This window comes from Erithacus rubecula (genome assembly GCF_903797595.1).
Source record: "Erithacus rubecula genome assembly, chromosome: 6".
Lineage (NCBI taxonomy): Eukaryota > Metazoa > Chordata > Aves > Passeriformes > Muscicapidae > Erithacus > Erithacus rubecula.
The window spans coordinates 50,000,528-50,019,232 of record NC_136688.1 but is presented as its reverse complement, the minus strand read 5'-3'; the positions used below and the strand labels follow the sequence as shown (position 1 = coordinate 50,019,232).

The window sequence follows — 18,705 nt, the reverse complement described above, 5'->3', positions numbered from 1 at the left end:
ACTGGTACAGACTGAGAAGGGGCTCATTTAAAAATTTTAGTCAGAAATAGTAGGGAAAAAAACCTCTCTTATGGAAAAAATTAACACTTCAGTGTTTTGCTTAAATAATGATTCTGGGCTTATAATACAGTAAGTATCACATGATTTTACAGCTAGTATTAGCAAATCACTGCAGATTTAATTTCATCATTCAGAAATGAATTAGTGAAGAAAGTGTTGACTTTGGTAGGGATTTAGTCCTGGAAAATTAGCAGGCACTTTTCTGGGCTTTACTAGTCAATACCCAAAAGAATTTAATAATACCCTTGCATAGATTATGAAATAAGTAACAGGGAAAGACCAAATGAATGATGATTAGGGCAGAGCTTCCCTTTACAAATCTTGATCAAACAAATTTTTCAAAGTCAGGTCTCTAATCAGAAATATAGGATATAGGGTTAAATTATTCACGAGTGAATATCTACAGGTCTTTCTCCTTTTTCTTCTATCTCCCTAACCTTTACAGTCCAGTTTTATACTGCACTGCTTTATTAATCCCCTAGTGCTTTGCCTCTCCCAACAGGATGTCTCTATAAGACCTTTACGTGCCAAACTCACAACCTGCTGCACTCTTCATGCATTTACTTAGTTTTAACATTCAGCACTCAGTCCCCTTTGGATATTGAGTTGCTGCAGAAGTTGTTAAATATTTTATGTGTAGTACAATACAAAAGCTACCAAAAGAGGGCAACAAAAGAGCCAACAATAAGAAATGCATCCTGACAAGTTTACAGTTGTGTATTTGTGACACCTTCTTTTCCTTTTTTCTTGATAAAGAAAGAAATTTTATCAGAGCTGGTCAGTAAACAGAATTTCCACCCTATGGGAAATTCCAACACTTGGGGAAAAAGAGAAGGTGGTGAAGTTTGCAGGGACTGAAAATTCCAAGAGAATATATTTGGCATGGTGGAAGTGTTCCATAAGTGTCAAATCATTCTCACACCAGAAAGCCCAGAAGTTATAATGACATTAAAATATTCAATTTAGTAGGAGAAATGTTAAATATATGAATGCTATATAAAGTTCAAAACAAGATTAAACAAAACAAGGAACTACTTATATGTTTTCACTTTATGGAAAACAATAATTTAAATATAATTTACTGTAAATAATATTTTAATTTGTCTCCATTAAAATGTCAAAATGAGTATGCTCTCAAAAAAGCAAGCTGATTAGGATGAAGTTGTATTTCCTTGAAGAATGTTTCCTCTAACATGGTTTAATTATCTTTTCTCTTCATGAAATGCCTGAGAGAATTTCAAAATACTCTTAGTAACCCTGCAAGAGACTAAGGTAAATTGGCTGCATCCCAGAACTGCCCCCAATGCTGTTTGTGAAGTGAGACAATGCCAAGTGCCCAAATACCAGGCGTGAGCTCTGGAGCTACTATACCCTGGACAACACTGAATGTGCACTCATTGCCAAACAGTTTATTATAAACAAAGGGTTTTTTAAACTATTCAATAGCACTCCAAGGAATTAGACAGTCTTGAACACATGCCAGCATGGCAATGGGTACAATAAGCAAATATAATCTACCTCACTTAGGGTAAATATTTGGCTACAAATGTATTGAGAGCTCTTAAATTCTTTGTGCAGTTTTGTGATGAGAACCAGAGGAAAGGCAGTGGCAATGCAAAGGCTGGAGGGTGATTTTTTTCTTCTCTTATCAGCTGCCCAGATAGGCTAGCTGCCAGTCAAATTAAAAACCTCACTGGAGGAAATGAATGAAGACTTGTAGGGGTAGAAATCTGCTGTTTATACAGATGCCTCAAGTTCTGCTAATGATCAACCAGAACCAGCCACATCTTCATTGATCATCAACCACATCTTCATGGAGATGTACAAAATTCTGTGGCAGTGTCCAGGAGGTTGACTACAGAATTAAGGGAAAACTCAGGGTTTTTTTTCCCCCATTAATTTTGTTAATCCCTTTTTTCAAAATGAACTTCTGCTTTCTGCCTGCCTCTATTATGGCTTAGAATGCTGGAAAGTATCTGGAAAGGAAAGAGGGGCAGATCTATGATCTACTTGGAGGGCAATGAAATGTTTGGAAAGTTTGGAAGTACTCACCCATTTTGAAGACAGGAAGTTCTGCTTGCAGGAGCAATATCTTATCTTCTCTCATTTACCCAGGTCCTGCTTTTGCATCTGTATTTCTGCGGATCCCAAAAGAAAAGATTTATTCTTCCTAGTCAAAAACAAGCAGAGGTTTCTGTCTGGAGGGTTTTTGTAGTGTCTGATCTGTCTCATGAACAATAACTTCAGATTGTTCACCTGGTGAAGGGCTGCAGAATCACAGGGTATCCAATGAGATGTTCAGTGTAGGAATGACAGCAGTGCACCTGCCTGTGTGGCTGGATTGAATGTATTGACTCTAATCACAAGGTTTTCAGACAGCTTCTGTATTCTGGGTGTGCAGGAAGATATATATACTTGTCTGCTTGTCCTTCATTTCTTGTAGTGCTCATCTATTTTTGATTAATGTCTTGATACTTTCTCCCGGGCAATGATGCTACTTTTGGGAGACAAACAAGGAACAGTATGGAATGTAGCACAAATATTTTAATGGCATTGAGAGGTGTGGTTCATTATCTGGTTGTGTTTATTTGTAGGGAAAAAAGGTAACTTGCATCCTGAAATAGCTTTGCCTCATGGGTATGAGCCTACATGTCTGACTGCCATCTTATATCGACACTTCACCCAGCAGCCCAGGGACTGGTGTTTATTCAGAAAAGAATTGGCCCATGCACACAGACACACTGATTCTCACAAATGGTTCTGTGTATGCCTTGGCTTTTCGACTTCTGCCAAATTCAAGCCTAAATTCTAGGAAGCAACAATAACACTAACAGGAATCACGTCAGACTTGAAAGTGATGGCTTAGCTCTGTGAGCACAGAATGGACTTCTTTTTCTTCCTTAGAAGTGAATTTAAACATGCCTTGGCTTCTCTGAGCCAGCATAGTTTCACCCTGCCAGTCAGGTTACGAAGATGAATCTGTTACCCCACTTTGCAGATGTGGTATGTGAGCCTGGTTACATCACATTTCGAGGCAGATGGATCTCTGAAGGAAGCTGCAGTATCCAATCATGTGCTTTCTGCCCCTTGCTATTGATTCTTGTGGTTAGTCTGTTTCTGATTTTATTTTTCTGTGTAGTTTAAGGGCAAGTCTGTGGTTTGCCCCATGTGCCCAAACGAGGGAGCAAGGGTGCAGAAGACTGCCTGAAAATAAATAAATCAGAAACAGATAGACTAATTAGAAGGATAAATGCCAAGGGATGGGGAACACACAGCATCCTCATGATCAGATACACCCAGCCTGTTGGAGGAGGGATGGATGTTTCACTGTGTGATGTAACCCTGCACCACACTGGAGAAGAGAGCCACAGCGTCCTCTTCCTTGCCTGGCTGAGCAAAACCCTCCGGTGTGGCTTGTCCACATGGCATGTCCCAGCACGGGGAAAAACAGCTTCCCTGAGGTACGGGTGGGGAAGAGCAAGGCTGGGAAAGCAGAGGCTGCTCTTGCCTCCCCACTGCCTGCCCCAAGAGCCAGCAGGGCTAAGCTGACACGAGGAAGGATGTAATCTACTCCTGGTTGTTTCATGCTCAGGGCACATTACTTCCTTCCACGGAATAAGGGGATAGTCATGGATGTCATCGTGACTCACGGTCTCCTGGGCAGCAGGGCTCTGTGCCATGCCTATAATCAGATGACCCGGGGGGTGAATTAGGAAGGCTTTTGATGTCATTCTCTGAGCACTGCACCACAGGAGACAAAGACTTCTTAACGTAACATCAGGCTATATCTTAAACATAACCATGAAACTAACTTTGACTTGCCAGCAGCTGGTACAGACAGTGGCCTCCCTACACCGCTCTGGCACTTAGCATAAGAAATGTCATTATGTGGGTGGATTAGGCAGAACCTGTCAAAGTTGTGTTCGTGTTCTTTGGCTGTGTTTCCCTCCCCAGGCTAATAATGCTGAAGAGATGGGGAGTGGGTTGACACATTTTCTGGCATGTGTCATGTAACCCAGTGAAGTGGAGGACATGCCAGTCACAAGACTTTTTGTGCTTTAGTGAGGTGCAGGCAGCAAGGACATGCTGCAGTGGCTATCAGTCTTAATCCTCTCTGCATTCTCATCCTTAGTGCCTTCATTGTGGTTACAGCTTCCCCAGGGTTCTCTGACAGACCCACAGGTAAGTTTGGAGGAAAAGGGAAGGAGATGTATCCAGGCAAGTATTGTTTCAGTTCATGTTACCTACAGACCCTGAAGCTCCTTGCAAGTTGACCGTTATGATTTCCCTAAGAACCACCAAATTTAGCACTGGGGAAAATATTCCTTGGCTATTTTGCAGCACGCAGAAATGCTCCATAGCAGTTCAGAGAGTATACAAAGAATAACCATGCCTGACAAGAAGAGATTTTTAGGATAGCAGCTTCTAAAGTAAGATGATCAGAGGCTGGTCATCTAGGCACAATCACTGTTTCTGGTTCCCTAAACAAGAGTGAGGGGTGTTGATATAAATACTGGGGTGAGAGAATTCCTATGGTCTGGCATAATCTCAAGGTAAATCATCCTCAGGGGAATATGAAGAACAGTGCAGTCAGTCTCACAGACAATTCTGGTTTTGCAAAGCTGCCTGCTTAACACCTGTGCTGAGGAGATGAAGTTTACTCCCTGGGTTGAGGCAATATGCCAGGTTGGTTCCTCACAAATCACCATCGGAGAAACAGAAGATGGAATGAACATGTATGCCCTGTATGACAGAAATGCCATCTTCTGTCTCTGCCTGTGTGTTGCAAGCTATGTTTGGTTGTTGGGAAAAGATGTATCAGCTTAAGTGCTGGCTGCATACTCCAAAACACACAGACTATACAGGCACAGCACCCAAATCACTGATAAGAGTTACTGTGCTATTTTCCTTCAAGCTCATAATATTAAAAAAAATAAATAAATAGTAGAGCCAGTAGCTTCTGCAAATAATTACAGCTGAACAACAACTGCTGCTCTGTTGCAGCATCTGCAGTATCTCTGGTCAAGAACTGCCATGCCCAGGTGCCATGTTCTCATTCCATGTAAAAGTAAAGAGCAGTAGCTGCTTAAGTAGAAATATAGCTTGGCAGGCACGGAGGCAAGCTTTGGAGGGGAACTGCATGATAACCCCACAGGATGGGGGGTGCCTCCCCCCTTCACTTGCTGGTGTTGAGTCACAGTGGGGGATTGCATTAAGGGGTAGCAGAAAGTGCCCCTTGGCAAGCACATCATTGGTGTGCTGGGAGTGCTGCCCTGTGTCACACACAGCTGGTCACCAGTTAGTCACTGGGGACAGGAACCTGAGGGACTGCAATGGAATGCTCTGAGGGATGTCCTCTGCCAATTATGCCATAGGGGAGGAAGAGACAGAGGATAGTGATGAGGTGGGAGATGACTCTGACAATTTGTTCTTGCTTGTACTGCATAACACTTGTGTGAAGTTGAGAAAACCTGCATCAATGTGATGCTCAACACTGAATTTCTATTGTCCCATGTCCAGCGTGACCCTGCTCAGATTGTCAGATAACGTCACATCTCCAGTTGTGTAACACCACTGTGCTCTCTAGATCCCAGGTCTTTAAACATTATTGAGCTGTCTGTTTGTACCCCGTGGTGGGAATTCAAATATTGTTTATCAGTGGAAATGTTAACTACGTGTTCTTTGTTGGGAGTAAAGCAACCTGATTTCTCGTATCTCTGCATACTGAAAGTAGGAGCTCATTGGAGAGAAAAAATCTGTGCCAGCAGGGAAAAAGGAAGAGTTTTTATCTATGAGTGAGTACTCAACATGCAGGGTACAAAACAGTGTTTTGGTAAATACTGATGTTTTGCAATTCAAGGATCACATGACTGAAAAAAAATTCCACTTCTACCATGGTATTTTTAATTTACAAACAAATAAAAATTAAGTTAAACTCTGTTCATTTATTGTTTTTATTTTTCTCCACCTTGTTTGTTTCCCTATTTTCTTGTATGTTAATGTGTATATTGTTTGATTCCTTGTTTGATTTTATTTGAAATAATTTTGCATGTAGTTTTCTGAACTCTTGCAGTGCAGAGAGACTAGTAAATGTGTATGTTAATGCACCTTCGTGCATGTACAAAGAATGATGGATAATTAATAAAATGCACATCACTGCAATCCTTTCATGCTTAAGATCCCCAAACAGAAATTGTGAGTATTCAAATAAAATAGAACTGATCCAAAATGTACATATTTAGCTTAGATAATAGCAGTCCCCAGATATGTGCCTCTTTCTGCAGTTGGAAATCTGTCAGTTGAACAAAGAGAAGGATATAGTGTGAATCAGGCTGTCCTAAAGGCTTTATGTGATAGACACACTTTATAGAGTTAGTTTCATTTCTCTCACATTTCAAAAGCAGACTCAGCCCTTAGTTATCATGAGGACAAACTCCACAAAATCTTTTTTTTTTGTAGTCAAGGACTGCAATATTTTTTAAAAGTCAGAATATGTGTCAAAAGAACAGTTTGTCCCAAGGCTTGTGGTTCAGCTGCAGAAAGTTTCTACTTGATCCATCCATCTAAAAAACTGTTCCTGAAAAGTAATTTCAAAGTGTGCTTTTGCTATTTTTTCAGGGTAGAAAAAGTATAAATGAGCTGTAAAGCTCATGTTGTTCTGAACTTTCTCTCCTCTTTCACCAATGAGTTCATCAAACAAAATTCCACAAGAAACAAATGTTATTATGAGATTAGCAGAATGAACGCCAGAGTTCAGATACTAAACATTTTTTTTTAAAAACAGTGAGCTTAATGACATGAAGGAAGTTGTAGTTTAAACATCAAGGTCAATTATTTCGTTAAATATTATTTAAAAGTTCCTTGCCTTGAAACAAAACCAGAGCTATCCTTTTCCCAAAAATGCAAACAGATTATACTGCCCTGCTTGTCAGCTTCACTAGATAACTTCTATTTGATCTTCAAATGAAAACAGTTTCTATTTCAGATTTATACAACAGGCTGCCTCTAAAAAGAAAAAAAGATCTTAAGGTTGGACTGCTGTTTACTTTGCCTTCTAATCCTGTGAGAAAATTTGCATAAGAAAAGCAAGTAGATTTGAGTCTAGCTTTTGCTGTCTACATCGAAAGTATGAGCATCAGTCAGTCCTCTCTTTTTATTCAGAGAGAAAACAATTGTTTTGTAAGTCAGGTGAGTAGAAAATCCTTTAGTAGGTTCAGCTGGGTTCTTCTAAAAGTAACAAGGACTATTTATGAAGACTAAGTGGTGTTTAATTAAATAATTATAGTAGCGAAACCCTAAAAGTTTAAAACCTAACCCCCCCCCCCCCCAGGTACATGTCTGTTTTCTCATACTGCATACTGGGTTTAAAACAACATCCAGAATTGGTATTTCCTGGATCTTGCAAAGCAGCCCCTTGTACGTGCAGATAGCCTTCTCTCAATTCCTAATAGCATCAGTGTCATGAGGGACTTCAGAGAGCAGAGCAGTGCTGGGTGGTGGTGGCAGCTCTGGGTCTCAGGACCAAGCAAGTGCGCCCAGCTCCAAGCGTGAGATCTGGAGCAAACCACTTCTCTGTAGAATGGGAATAGGGACTCATACCTACAAGAGTGCTGTGAAGCAGAGTAGTTTAATTTGTGCAATGTACTTGAATTTTTTTTTTTTTTTGTGTATAGAAAAACAAATTATTATTTTTTAGGAAGAGTATTAGAAGGGATATTTTGGTTCCTGGGGTCAACTTCCTTGCTGTGTGTGGTAACCACATCTCAGAAGCTGGTTCTCAAACCAGTCAAATTCCATCTTCCAGGTGCTTTGATTCCTCCTTCCAGACTGCAGAAGGCCCTTCTGGGTCCTCACCACTCTGGTGGAGTGAAGGTGCTTTTCTTTTTCCATCTTGAATCCCTTCCTGGACAGTTTGTACCAATTCTTTCCCATATTTTATTTGGGAGAAGGGGAGGGAAACTATCTCACAATTTTCAGATTCATTTGAATTTTTCTCTGAGCCCTAGACACCTGGTGGAAAGACGCCAGCAATGCTGTAGGCTGGTTCGATGTACCAATAAAAATAAAATTAAATTAAAAAATCCCCAGCCCTCGTGTAAGAAAAGCGCCATTCTTAGAAAGCCTCCGGCGTTCCAGCTAGAGCACAAACAGCTGCTTATTTAGGACTCTTCTCGGATAAATCGACAGCCCCGGGCCAAAGGGGCCGCAGCTCTTGTGGTCTCGCACTAGCCCAGACCCCCCCCCGGTGGGAGAACACACAGGGGAGAGAGGAGGGAACGAGAAGGGAGAAGGAACCATCCTCAGACCGCCACTGAAACTTCGCCTGAGGAGGGCCGACGCTCCGCTGGGTCGAACTGAGGCGGAGAAACCTGCGCGGGACGCGGGTCCCGGCCCGGGCTCAGCCCCGCGCCCCGGCTGCGCCGCCCGGAGGAGGCACATCGCTGTTCTGCCCCTTGGCTCGGGTTTTGCCCTGCCCGGGGAGCAAGCATCTTTGTTGGAACTGCGCTCCTCAGGGCTGGGGGTGATTTTTCGTTTTTTGGTTTTGACCTTTCTCCTCCGCTGCCTCCCGCAGGCCCGTCCCCGCAGCGGCGGCCCCCGGGCGGACGGGGCAGGGCGCTGCCGCCCGTTCCCGGGAGAGCCTCGGGCACGAAGAGAAGCAGCCTGTGGGGCTGAAACGGTGGAGAGCGGGAGGGATTCGGGAGCACTTGGCGGGGTGTGGGACAGAGGCAGCGGTCCATGTCCCTCTGGGACCCCTGTTCCTGCTTCCCAGGGGAAGGCGGTGCGTGCCCCCCGCGGCAGCGGCTCTGCCGACACGCGGGGCACGGGCTGGGGCCAGGGCCAGGTGTGCCATCGGGAAACAGCACCTCCAGCCGCGGAGCGAAGGGCTTCCAGGCCATGCCTACGGGGGGCAAACAGCCCGTCCTCATCGCCCCTCGACAGCTACAGCCCCGCAGCCTCCAAGCCCAGTGAGGCTGAAGAAGCAAACACAAAACACCCTCGAAAAGACCCTGCCGGACCGCTGAAACCCCAAATAAAACTGAACACAAGTGGAAGCGAGCCAACAGGCCCACCAACGAGCCCCCCCGGAACGGAGGGCGAGCGGGTCCCCGCCGCAGCACAGGCGCAGCGCTGCCAGCCCGCGGCTGGCCGCAGGGGGCCCGGCGTCCGGGGACCACCCTCACCTCCAACGCTGTTTCCTAATTCCTACGAATCTAGCCACATTCCCCCAGGGTAACGGGGGCGGGATGGGGTTTAACCCCCGAGATCAGTTGCAGTGAAACCACAAAGAAAAAGGCGCAGGTGAAGGGCAGAACGCGCTCGCTGCCGCAAAACTTGCGGGGGACCGGGAAACCTCGCACAACGACGGGCAGTAAAGAGAGAGCCTCTCCCGAGGGCTCCGAGCGCGGACAGAGGAGCCGAAGAACAGGGGCTTTTCCCGGGAAGCAGGGGCGGGAGCGGCCGGCTGTGCGGGATCGGTCCCCGGGGCGCGGCTCCGCTGGGACCTGCGCGGCTTTTACACGGGCGATCGCGCCCGGCCGGCTCGCATCGAGCAAGAGCCTTTCCGGGAACAGGCTACTAAGAGCAGCGAGAGCTGGAGGGGGAGGGTGGGTATGAAATAAAAGGCTAAAGAAACAGTGCGATTTTGGGACCAGGACCAAATCCTAACGTGTTACATAAAAGCCACTGGAGGTTCTTATCAGCAAGCCCGGCCTGAAGAGGAACAATCCCCAGGACCGGCTCCAAAACAACCCTGTTAAAAGAACAATTGTGAAATGCCAACTTCCCACCAGAGTATGAACAGCAGGAGCCGGGCATGTCCTGTCTATAACCGGGCTTCTGACAACCGACAGAGAGGGGAGGGGACGGAGGGGGATCCTCTCTTGACAAGATTTATCAAGAAACATTTAACTGGGCTTTAATCATATTAGCAAGAGCCCAATTAGGGCTGAGAGCGAAGCGAGGCTGGGGAGAGGAGGAGGAGCAAGCGATGGAGTCACTCGAGGATAAAGTCCTTTCATCAGGCTGCGCTCTCGGCAAAGAGGAGTGCGAATAATCAGTGCCCTTCACTGGGGGGACGGGGGAGGGAGCGGCTGGGGAATGTGTGTAAAGGATCATTAAGGCCAAGCAGAAGGGGGTTTTTGTTGTTGTTGTTGTTTTTAATTATTACGGCTATTAAGGTGGTGTCTGTGGGCTCTCTCGGGCGCTGTTCTCAGAGACGGAGCGGGGAAGAGGCGAAGGAGTTCAGAGGCACCTGCTGCACTGCGACGACCTGATCTGCGTGTGCGGATAGGTCTCTCCCTCCCGGAGCGAAAAGGGGCTCCGTCCCTCCCACTCTACCTCACATCACCCAAGGAGAATTTCCTTAAAAGCCCTTTTCCAGGGTCTCGTTTCCCTGATGGCGAGCTCTTCCCCGGCGCATCCCACCTCCCAGCGCGGCTCCTCGGGGGTAGCGCGGCGTCCCCCGGCCCCCGGCGGAGCCCAGCCCGGTGCCCAGGGCTCTCGAAAGCCCCGCGGGAGGCGCGGCGCTGGGAACGCCCGGGTCAGGGCAGAGGGCAGAAGATGTCCTCCCGGGGCTCACACTCTCGGTGCTTTTCGCGTGGGCAACCTGCCCTGTCCTCAGGGACTCGGTCGCTCCAGCTGTAGGGGATGGGGTGGGCGGACAGCAAAGAAATAAAGAAAAACTAAAGATGACAGGTGGGAGCAAAGGAAGAGGCTGTGGATAAGCCCATGGACCCCCCTCCCCGGGTTACGCCACCTCGGGAACAAGGCGGTGGGAGCGCGCCAGCGGCCGTGACCCTGCTTGCGGCTTTCGAGACATCGCCAGCAGCTGCCGGCAGCTGCCCCGGTTTCCTGCCGCTCCCCGCGGCCGGGAGAAGGGAGATAAGATTGTTGGGGAACGAGGCACCTTTCGACCAAGAGAAGCCCGATCTTTGCGCCGCGGGGCAGAGGATGCTGCCTTTTTCTTTTTTTTACAAGGACAGGGCCCGGGTGGTGTTTGCCATTCGCACCGACGAGCATCCCCGCTGTCGAAAGCCAACTGCCCCATGCCTGGAGCGGAGGGGCTTTCGCCCCCCACGCCCCGCTCCGCCTCCTCCCCGCGCCCTGGGCCGCCACAGCCACGTCCTCGGGGACTCGCGGCCCTGGGGGCAGCGCCTCCCCCCGCACCGTGCCCTTTGCGTGACCGAGCCCCCGCCGCACCTTCCCTGTCCCACGCTTACCTTTCCGGCCCGGCCGCCGAGGGGCTGCCCCCCCCCGCTCCCGCCCCCCGCCCCGTCTCCTCCATCCCCGCCGCAGGGGTGTCGCACGCCGCCGCGCCGGCACAGCCTCGGCTCTCGCCTTGCGCGCACTCGGCTGGCGCTGGCAGCCCCGCCGGGTTCATCCGAGGACAGCGGCGGCTCCGCGCCGCGGCTCGTCTGGCTGCCAACGCCGCGGCGAGGCTGACGCTGCCGCGGCCGGGGGTGACTCACGGCGGCCCGCGGCAGCCGCCGGCTAGCGGATCCGACAGGCGAGCGGGCGCATCGCGGGCCCGCTCCTCGTCCCCTTCCCCGGGCACCACCCGTATCACCCATGCCCCCTCCCCGACCCCCTCCGCTTCTGCCAAGTGGAATAAACGCCCGCGTTTCCGACAAATATTCACCCTTCCGACACCGAGCGGGAGGCCGCCCCCCTCCCGGCCGGCACCCCTGTCGGAGCCGGGCCGGGGTCCGTCCCGCGGCCGGCAGCGCTCCCGGCGGCACCGGCCCCAACGTAAGTGACCGTCGGGGCCGGGAGGGGGTGGCCGTCCCTGGCCCGGCGGGGCTGCGCTCCGGAACCGGGGCTGGAGCGGGCGGGCGGGCCGGGCCGGGCCGGGCCGACCCCCGAGCACAGCCCCGGCCGCACACGGACAAAGGCAAACACAGAGCCCTGACGCGGGGCGGGAGGGGACGCGGGACACAGACACCGGGACAGGGACTCGGAGTCCGAGTGACGGGCAGCGGCGGTGTCATCACCGCTGTGCTCTGCCCCGTTCGGCAAACACGCAGCGGGGTTTGAGCTGCCTGCGGTTTCCATGGAGCCTTCCTGGCACGTCCCAGCAAAAACGTATGGCGGATGTCTTCATGGCGAACCTGCAGCAGGTCTCCCACTTTTTCTCAGCGCTCTCAGGTGGAGTGTTTTCAGATCCCTTACACTGTGGAGCATGACATCCCTGTTTTGAAACAGAATTTTGAAGCAAAGCTGTAGCAACACACATCTTTCAGTCCTGACTGTAGCTGGATGCACAGTTTTAAAAGCAGTGGAATCAAGAGATCATTAAAAGCTCATTTATCAAAAAGCTCAAGCCACAAGGGTAATGGTAATGGTAATGAGTGCTACATACTCTGCATCCACGCTCGAGTTTTGGATATAGGATGAAGGCATAAAGTCGGGCCTGTACTTAAAAATACTCTAAAGCTACTTGTCAGAAATGTGCTAAAATGATAAGCCATGGATTTAGAGACATGGATTATATTGTCAGTCCTGCAACCTTAAGTTCATTTTTAAGTCCAAATTTCAGTCCTTCAAGAAAAGATAGGCGGAGGAGGAGGAGGAGGAGGAAGAGACTATTATAATTGAAATGCTGACATTGCTAACCATGGCAGTGTGAATTCACTACTATAATAAGACCTTAGCTAGCAGCCTAATTCCAGAGAGCTGATGTTATCCAGTATAATGTAATCAGTTTGTTGGCTGCAACATAGGAAACTGGGAATTTCTTTATTTTATTGATATTTTTGGCCAGAATGTAAAATAATAATAATAAAAAAAAATCTTTAAGATGCCAGGATTGAGGCAAGAGTGCTACCTTTGCAATTTAAAATAATAAACCAAAGTTCTCCATGAACATTTTTCACTTCAGTGCTGTTTTACAAAAGTATAGTTAAAAAGGGACAGCTAGTGAGAATGCAAGCTTTCAAGCTAGGAATTGGAGGACAGAAAGGCCCAAGGGTGTAACATTGTTAAAAGTTTTCAGAGAGGTCCCTAAAGCACAATGTTCACTTTACAAAATAGAAGTTTTCTCTTGGGTAATCGCTGAATAAGTTTGCATTGATTTGCAGCTGTGAATTTAAAGGGAAAAAAGGGAAAGAAAATAAATGAAGGAGACAAATGCCCTGTTAGTAAATTATGATGCAACCATTAAGAGAATTGTGTTAGATATATGAAAAATTGGAATTGACTGTTTAAGCTTTTGAGTTTACATATTCAGGATTCTCCATCCCTCATAGCTGTCTTCAATATTTATTTTAAAGGAGTAAACATTCTGATAATTTTCTAGGCATCTGGCTCTCAAATGACAAACAGCAGAAGTGAATTAACTTGTAAGGTGCATGTACCAGTGGAACCTTACTAGTGAAATTTTGCAGAGAGGGTTAGTCAGTGTTTTTAGTGAGGTCAGAATTTCAGCCACTGTGAAGGTTTTGCTGTTGCAGAAAATTAGAGGTATAGACCATATTATCCCTCTAATTCAGACTTAGATTTTGCTGTTGCTCTTGATGGTTTTGATGCTGATGCTCTTACCTGTTTAACCTTAACCAAAATTCACTGTGGTCAGTGGCACTCTGGGTTGGGGCCATTAATTCTTTGAAGGAGCAAATCTGAAGTCTCTCCATGTTGCTAGGGAGCATAGTAGTATTGAGACAAAGACATGTGAAAGTATGTGAAGACAATGAAAACAAAGTAATGAATATAGCCAGATCATAACTGCCATTTTAGCTGAGTGGCTTGTAAATAACAGAGTCCTACAAGAATACTTGGGTGTGTCTGAGTCAACCCATTTTGAAAACCCTATGATATGCAGCTGCAGAAACTACACAAATTATTGAAAAACTGTCAACAAAACTTGAAATTTCTTAAAAATCATGTTTCCAAATACAAGCACTGTTCTACATATAGATACATCACATGTTGTCCAGTAATTATTGAAAAGTAGGCTAAAACTGCTACAGGGACTATCTTGTTCATATGATCTTCTTAAGGCAACATTAACTCTCTTTTAAGACTTGCCATTTAACAAAGCATTATTATAGGTATTGGAATGATTTGTGAATGTGTATAGTCTGAGCTGTGGAAAAATCAGTGGTTGGCATTCACTGTCAGGCTTACATCCAAAAACATACAAGCTAATTTGTACTACATGACCATTGCCACTACAGAGTAATGAATTGGAAAAGGTATTTTGAGAATATTTTCCAAAACTGTCTTTATACACTTGCTTGAAGCTAGAAAATAGACGTGATATAATGATAGCTGTTTTGGCTTTATTGTGGAAGATAATACCAGCTTGTGACTACTGACTGGATGTGAGACAAAACTTTATGGCTGTATGGATTGGATGTGGTATGTCAGCAGTCATACAGGGTACTAAAAGAAGCATTGTGTATTAGTTGTGTAAAAAGATTCAAATGGCAATTAATTACTGTTTCTCTCAAATACAAAATGAGAGGGCAATGAAAAATTAATTGAGGAAATTTATGTATGGATATGAAGCATGGTAGTCTGGGTGCCAGCTGCCACACAGGAAATCCCCAAACCACTAATTGATGGAAATTTTGGCAACTTAACAGGTTAGGTTCCAAACAGTGCTTTCAGTTTCAGGTTTTTATTTTTTTTTTTTTTAATTTTTTTTTTTTTTTTTTTTGGTTTTTTTTTTTTTTTTTTTTGGTCATTAGGCCACAACAGAGAGATTACACTAGCCCAGTATAGACATTTTTGCTTCCTTGGCACATTGTTCTTGAAGTCTTACCTCCTTTGTCATTACTCAGTTTTTTATTTTTGATACAAAATGTCACCTTTTTAACTGAGAGATTGCATATGGTAGTGTGGAGGTGGGTCCTCATGTATACAGGAGGAAAAGAAGCAAGTGAAAGAGGAAAAAGGAGAGAAGAGAGTGTTTGGAGAGCACAGAAGATAGGAAATATGGGACTTGCATTAGAATGACTGGTGATAGGATGGGATAGGCAGAAGGAGACCAAACCACTGTGTTCAGACACAGACAAACAGCTGTGTTCAGAGTTTGTTATTTAATCAAACTACTTATTTAACATGCCCTGCATTTCTCAGTGGGGATACAGCTTGGAACTCTGTGAAATGGTGAAAGATTGAGAAAGTAAAGACAGAATGAAAAAGCAAGAGGCAATTTCCTAATTTGTTTCTTTTCCATTTCTAAAGCCTGCCTAGCCCACACATTGGGTAGGATATGCTTAGAATCTTGGACAAAAAACTAAGCTGCAGCTGGAGCAAAGCTGGAAATAAATTCCAGTAATTTTAAAGATGATAAATAATATGTGACCATTCCTTCTCCCTCCTCCCTCCAGAAGGTCCCACAAAATAATCTACCCCATGGGAAATGCCTGACAACAACATGGTATGTGTATCTATCTACTCTGAAATCAGAGTTCAGGGTATATATATGTAATTGCAACTCATATTTTGTCCTTCTGATATTGTTTACCTTTCACACTGTCATATTTTTCTACTTTTGTCTTCACTCAATTTTCTCCTTTGCTTTCGGGACAGAAAATCCCTCAAGCAGAGTGGTCCAGGTTATACTGAACCACGGATGTCTCATGCAGAGCAGTATCTTATTCCACACGACTTACTCATGTTGCAAAAGTAGGGTGAGTAATGGGTGCTGGAATTTACCTCTATACTGAATTTTGCATCTGGGATATCTGTAATAGGTTCATGAAGTTCATAGACTACTGTTAATAATTTCTTAATTTTTCCGCCTCTCATTCCTGCCTTTTTTCTCTGTTTCTCCAGAGGTTTTATGTGATCCTGGAGGACTTTAAAACTTTGCAAAATGATCCAGAACTATATAAAAATGGTCCAAGCATGGTATAAGCACACAGGGTGTATTTGTGCTGCAGAAATACCAGGTTTTGACAGGGCATGGGACTGTGGCTCAGCATTTCATCTTTATCAGCAGAAAGGTTTGCAGTGACTGCATGTCTTAGGGCTGTACTCAATGTGTAGATAGGGCAAGTAGTGCTGGACTAGTTACATTGCATGTGGGATGGTTTAGATGGTACCCTGCAACCTCATCCTTGGGTACACAGAGAGAAAAGCTGATGTGCCTGTGATGCTCTCAAGTACATGCTATACGCCTCCGAGTACAAGGGCAATTTTGAATTTAGAAAGAAGCTCTCCAATGTGCTAATCTGCTGATGTAGCACTTGCAGTGAGAAATATACTGGTCCAGATAGAACTCTTGGGAGCACACTCAGGTCAGACAAAGAGGGTCTCAGAAAGAGATGCAAAACCAACAAACAGAAGTGTTCAAACACACAAACAAGATATTATTTGATCTGGAAACAGAACAGAGGGGTTGCCTGTAGCTGCACTTTGTTCAAACTTCATTCGGGCTTGTGATGTAACTTTGTGTTAGTCCACTCAGCTCATGTCAGACTCTGGACTGTGGGTTTTTCTTACTGATGATTCTGCAGCCTCTGAGGCTCCTGGGGCTACTGTGCAAGGGTCTGTTTGCTCAGAGATATCTATTCAGTGCAAAGAGGTGGTGACAGAAGTTGCTGTTAATTGTTGCCGTATGGTTGAATGTTGGGGGTTGCTGCGCAAGCAAGTCTCCTCTGCTCTGTTCCAGTTCAAAATTAAGCCACCTAACTGAAACTAGGGAAAAGTGTTCATGCAGCTAGTGCTAGATCTCTAAAGAATAGAGACAAGGAGGAAGGTAACCAAAATTCAGAGCCAGAGGGTGCATGCAATTTAGATATGCTAAATCCAGTCTTGTGTCCCAATAAACAGATCACTGTCATTTGTGAAAAAGGGTCTCATGCTTTCCAGGATAAACTGGCTGCTTAGTTTGGCTTTCTAACGAGTCAATAAAGCTCAAACAATGTTCTAGGAATTTCTTTGTATTAAAACTACATTATCCCTTATGTGTCTACGTCTATATTTGGATGTGAATTTTAGGACCTTGGATCCTAAAATGTTTAGAATCCAGTTAAATTTTGACATGAGAGCAATGCATTATTTTTCTGTTCATTTTCTGAATCTGTAAACAAGCTTTTGTGCAAGACTACTGGCACTGAAAATCTGTTTGAAATGGACTTGTGGAAGTGCAAGGGTTCATAACCCTTCAGTTGCAGCAACTGGGAGTGCAGTCTGAACACCAAGTACCTGCTGTAGTGAGAAGTGGTGAGATCTTCCTTAGCTACTCCTGCAGAGCCCTAGGAAACTCCAGCACTGCTGCCAGCTGCACGACAGACACAGATAGTGCATACAACATTCACCTCACCTGCCAGGAAGAATTAGTAAGACACTTTGTTATCAAATTAAATTTGAATTAAAACACTTCCTGAGACTAAGCTTCATAACTCTTTAACCTGAGAATGGATTCAGCAGCATCTTGTGAGCTTTGGAGCTCACTGGGTTCCACTTTTACAGCAACGGAACAGTTTTCCATTGTAACCTTTTCTTTCTTGTTTATTTAATATGTATGAATTACTGCTGCTGGCTAAATATGTTACCAGTTATTTGAAAAATGGTCTGGTAAATTTTTTAGTTAATGTATGGATTATAAAATATGATATCTGTCACTATATTTTCTGGTCACTCACTTTATGTTAAGATTTCATTAATATGCTTTTCTGAAATAACAAACAGATCCTGCAGAGCTGGTTAGCCATGTGAGGACCATGTGGTGTAAGCAGTTATAAATACACCAGTAAAAAACATTCCAGAGAATTATAAATCACTATAATGTTCAACTCCAGTGGGTTGATGAATAGTATCTTTATTAACTTATTAATCACTTATCAAAATGATTTGCCTTGTACTTAGGCTTAGGTTTATGTGTAAATTTTGCATAAAGCCTGACTTTGTTTTCTTTTGCCAGACGTATTTATTTCTGAGTCAAAACTCAGACTCTTTTGCAAAAAGGAGGAGAATCAAAGAGGCATAATAATCAGCCTAAACTCATCCAAGGCACTTTAAAAATAGCCAGCCCACCTACTGCACTGGGAGATTTTATAGTGCAGTGTACAGAAGCACAGTGTGGAGTAGCTAAGGAACTGTGCAATATGTAAGCTTTTCAAAATGTACTCGCGGCTGTGGCTCTCTATCCGGTACCAGATCTGTCCCTGCCTCTCAGACCCCCACTGCCTTACTGATTGGTGCCCAGGGTGTTTAACTCTGCTTTCCATGGGTAATGGCCCTGCATGGGTTTTTGTTCCCAAGGCAGTGGCTCCCAGTGCAGAGAGGGGTGGCAGAGGGTGGCTGCAAAGAGCGAGACGCGTTGCTGCTCAGTCACTGGTGCGGTGGCGGCCGTGCGCGCATTGTCACTCGGGCTGCTGCACAGATGGCCTGTGTAAACTGGAGTAAAACTCCAGCACACAGGTCTGCAAAGGGATGCAGGCACCCAACTGTGTGGGCCTTGCTAGGCTCCATAAAACCATGCCCAGCTGTCATCTCAATTTGTGAGTGTCTGAGCTCTGCCAGGGAGCAGGTGACAAACTGCTTGCGGGTTCTGGTAGGAGTCTTGGGGAAGACCTTTCCTGAACAAGTTTCTCTGTTGGGGTCTCTTCTCAAACAATGATACTGTTTCTTGGTGGAACCTGTTATTAACATGGTGAGATGTGATATGTACAGACACAAATTAAATTGTTCTAA

At 45.6% G+C, this 18,705-nt stretch overlaps 1 protein-coding gene and 1 long non-coding RNA gene across 8 annotated transcripts in view; one reads left to right on the top strand and one right to left on the bottom strand.

The window, feature by feature from the left end:
* Positions 1-11,630, bottom strand: part of LOC306803172 (uncharacterized protein) — a gene marked incomplete at its 5' end in the record, with an annotated part of 53,492 nt that extends 41,862 nt beyond the window's left edge. For 5 of the 7 annotated variants that reach the window (XR_013774559.1, XR_013774560.1, XM_079308214.1 and 2 more), the window contains 2 exons: positions 2,113-2,198; positions 11,280-11,630. Coding sequence is in view for 4 of the 7 variants with exons in the window: in XM_079308214.1 (XP_079164340.1) it covers positions 2,154-2,198; positions 11,280-11,630 (396 nt within the window). The other 2 variants (XR_013774561.1, XM_079308217.1) reach the window with 2 other exon arrangements.
* A 49-nt stretch (positions 11,631-11,679) lies between these two features.
* Positions 11,680-18,705, top strand: part of LOC306803177 — a 46,675-nt gene continuing 39,649 nt past the window's right edge. Inside the window, exon 1 of the long non-coding RNA XR_013774568.1 lies at positions 11,680-11,808. This is a non-coding gene — a long non-coding RNA (uncharacterized lncRNA). The remainder of the gene's footprint in view (positions 11,809-18,705) is intronic.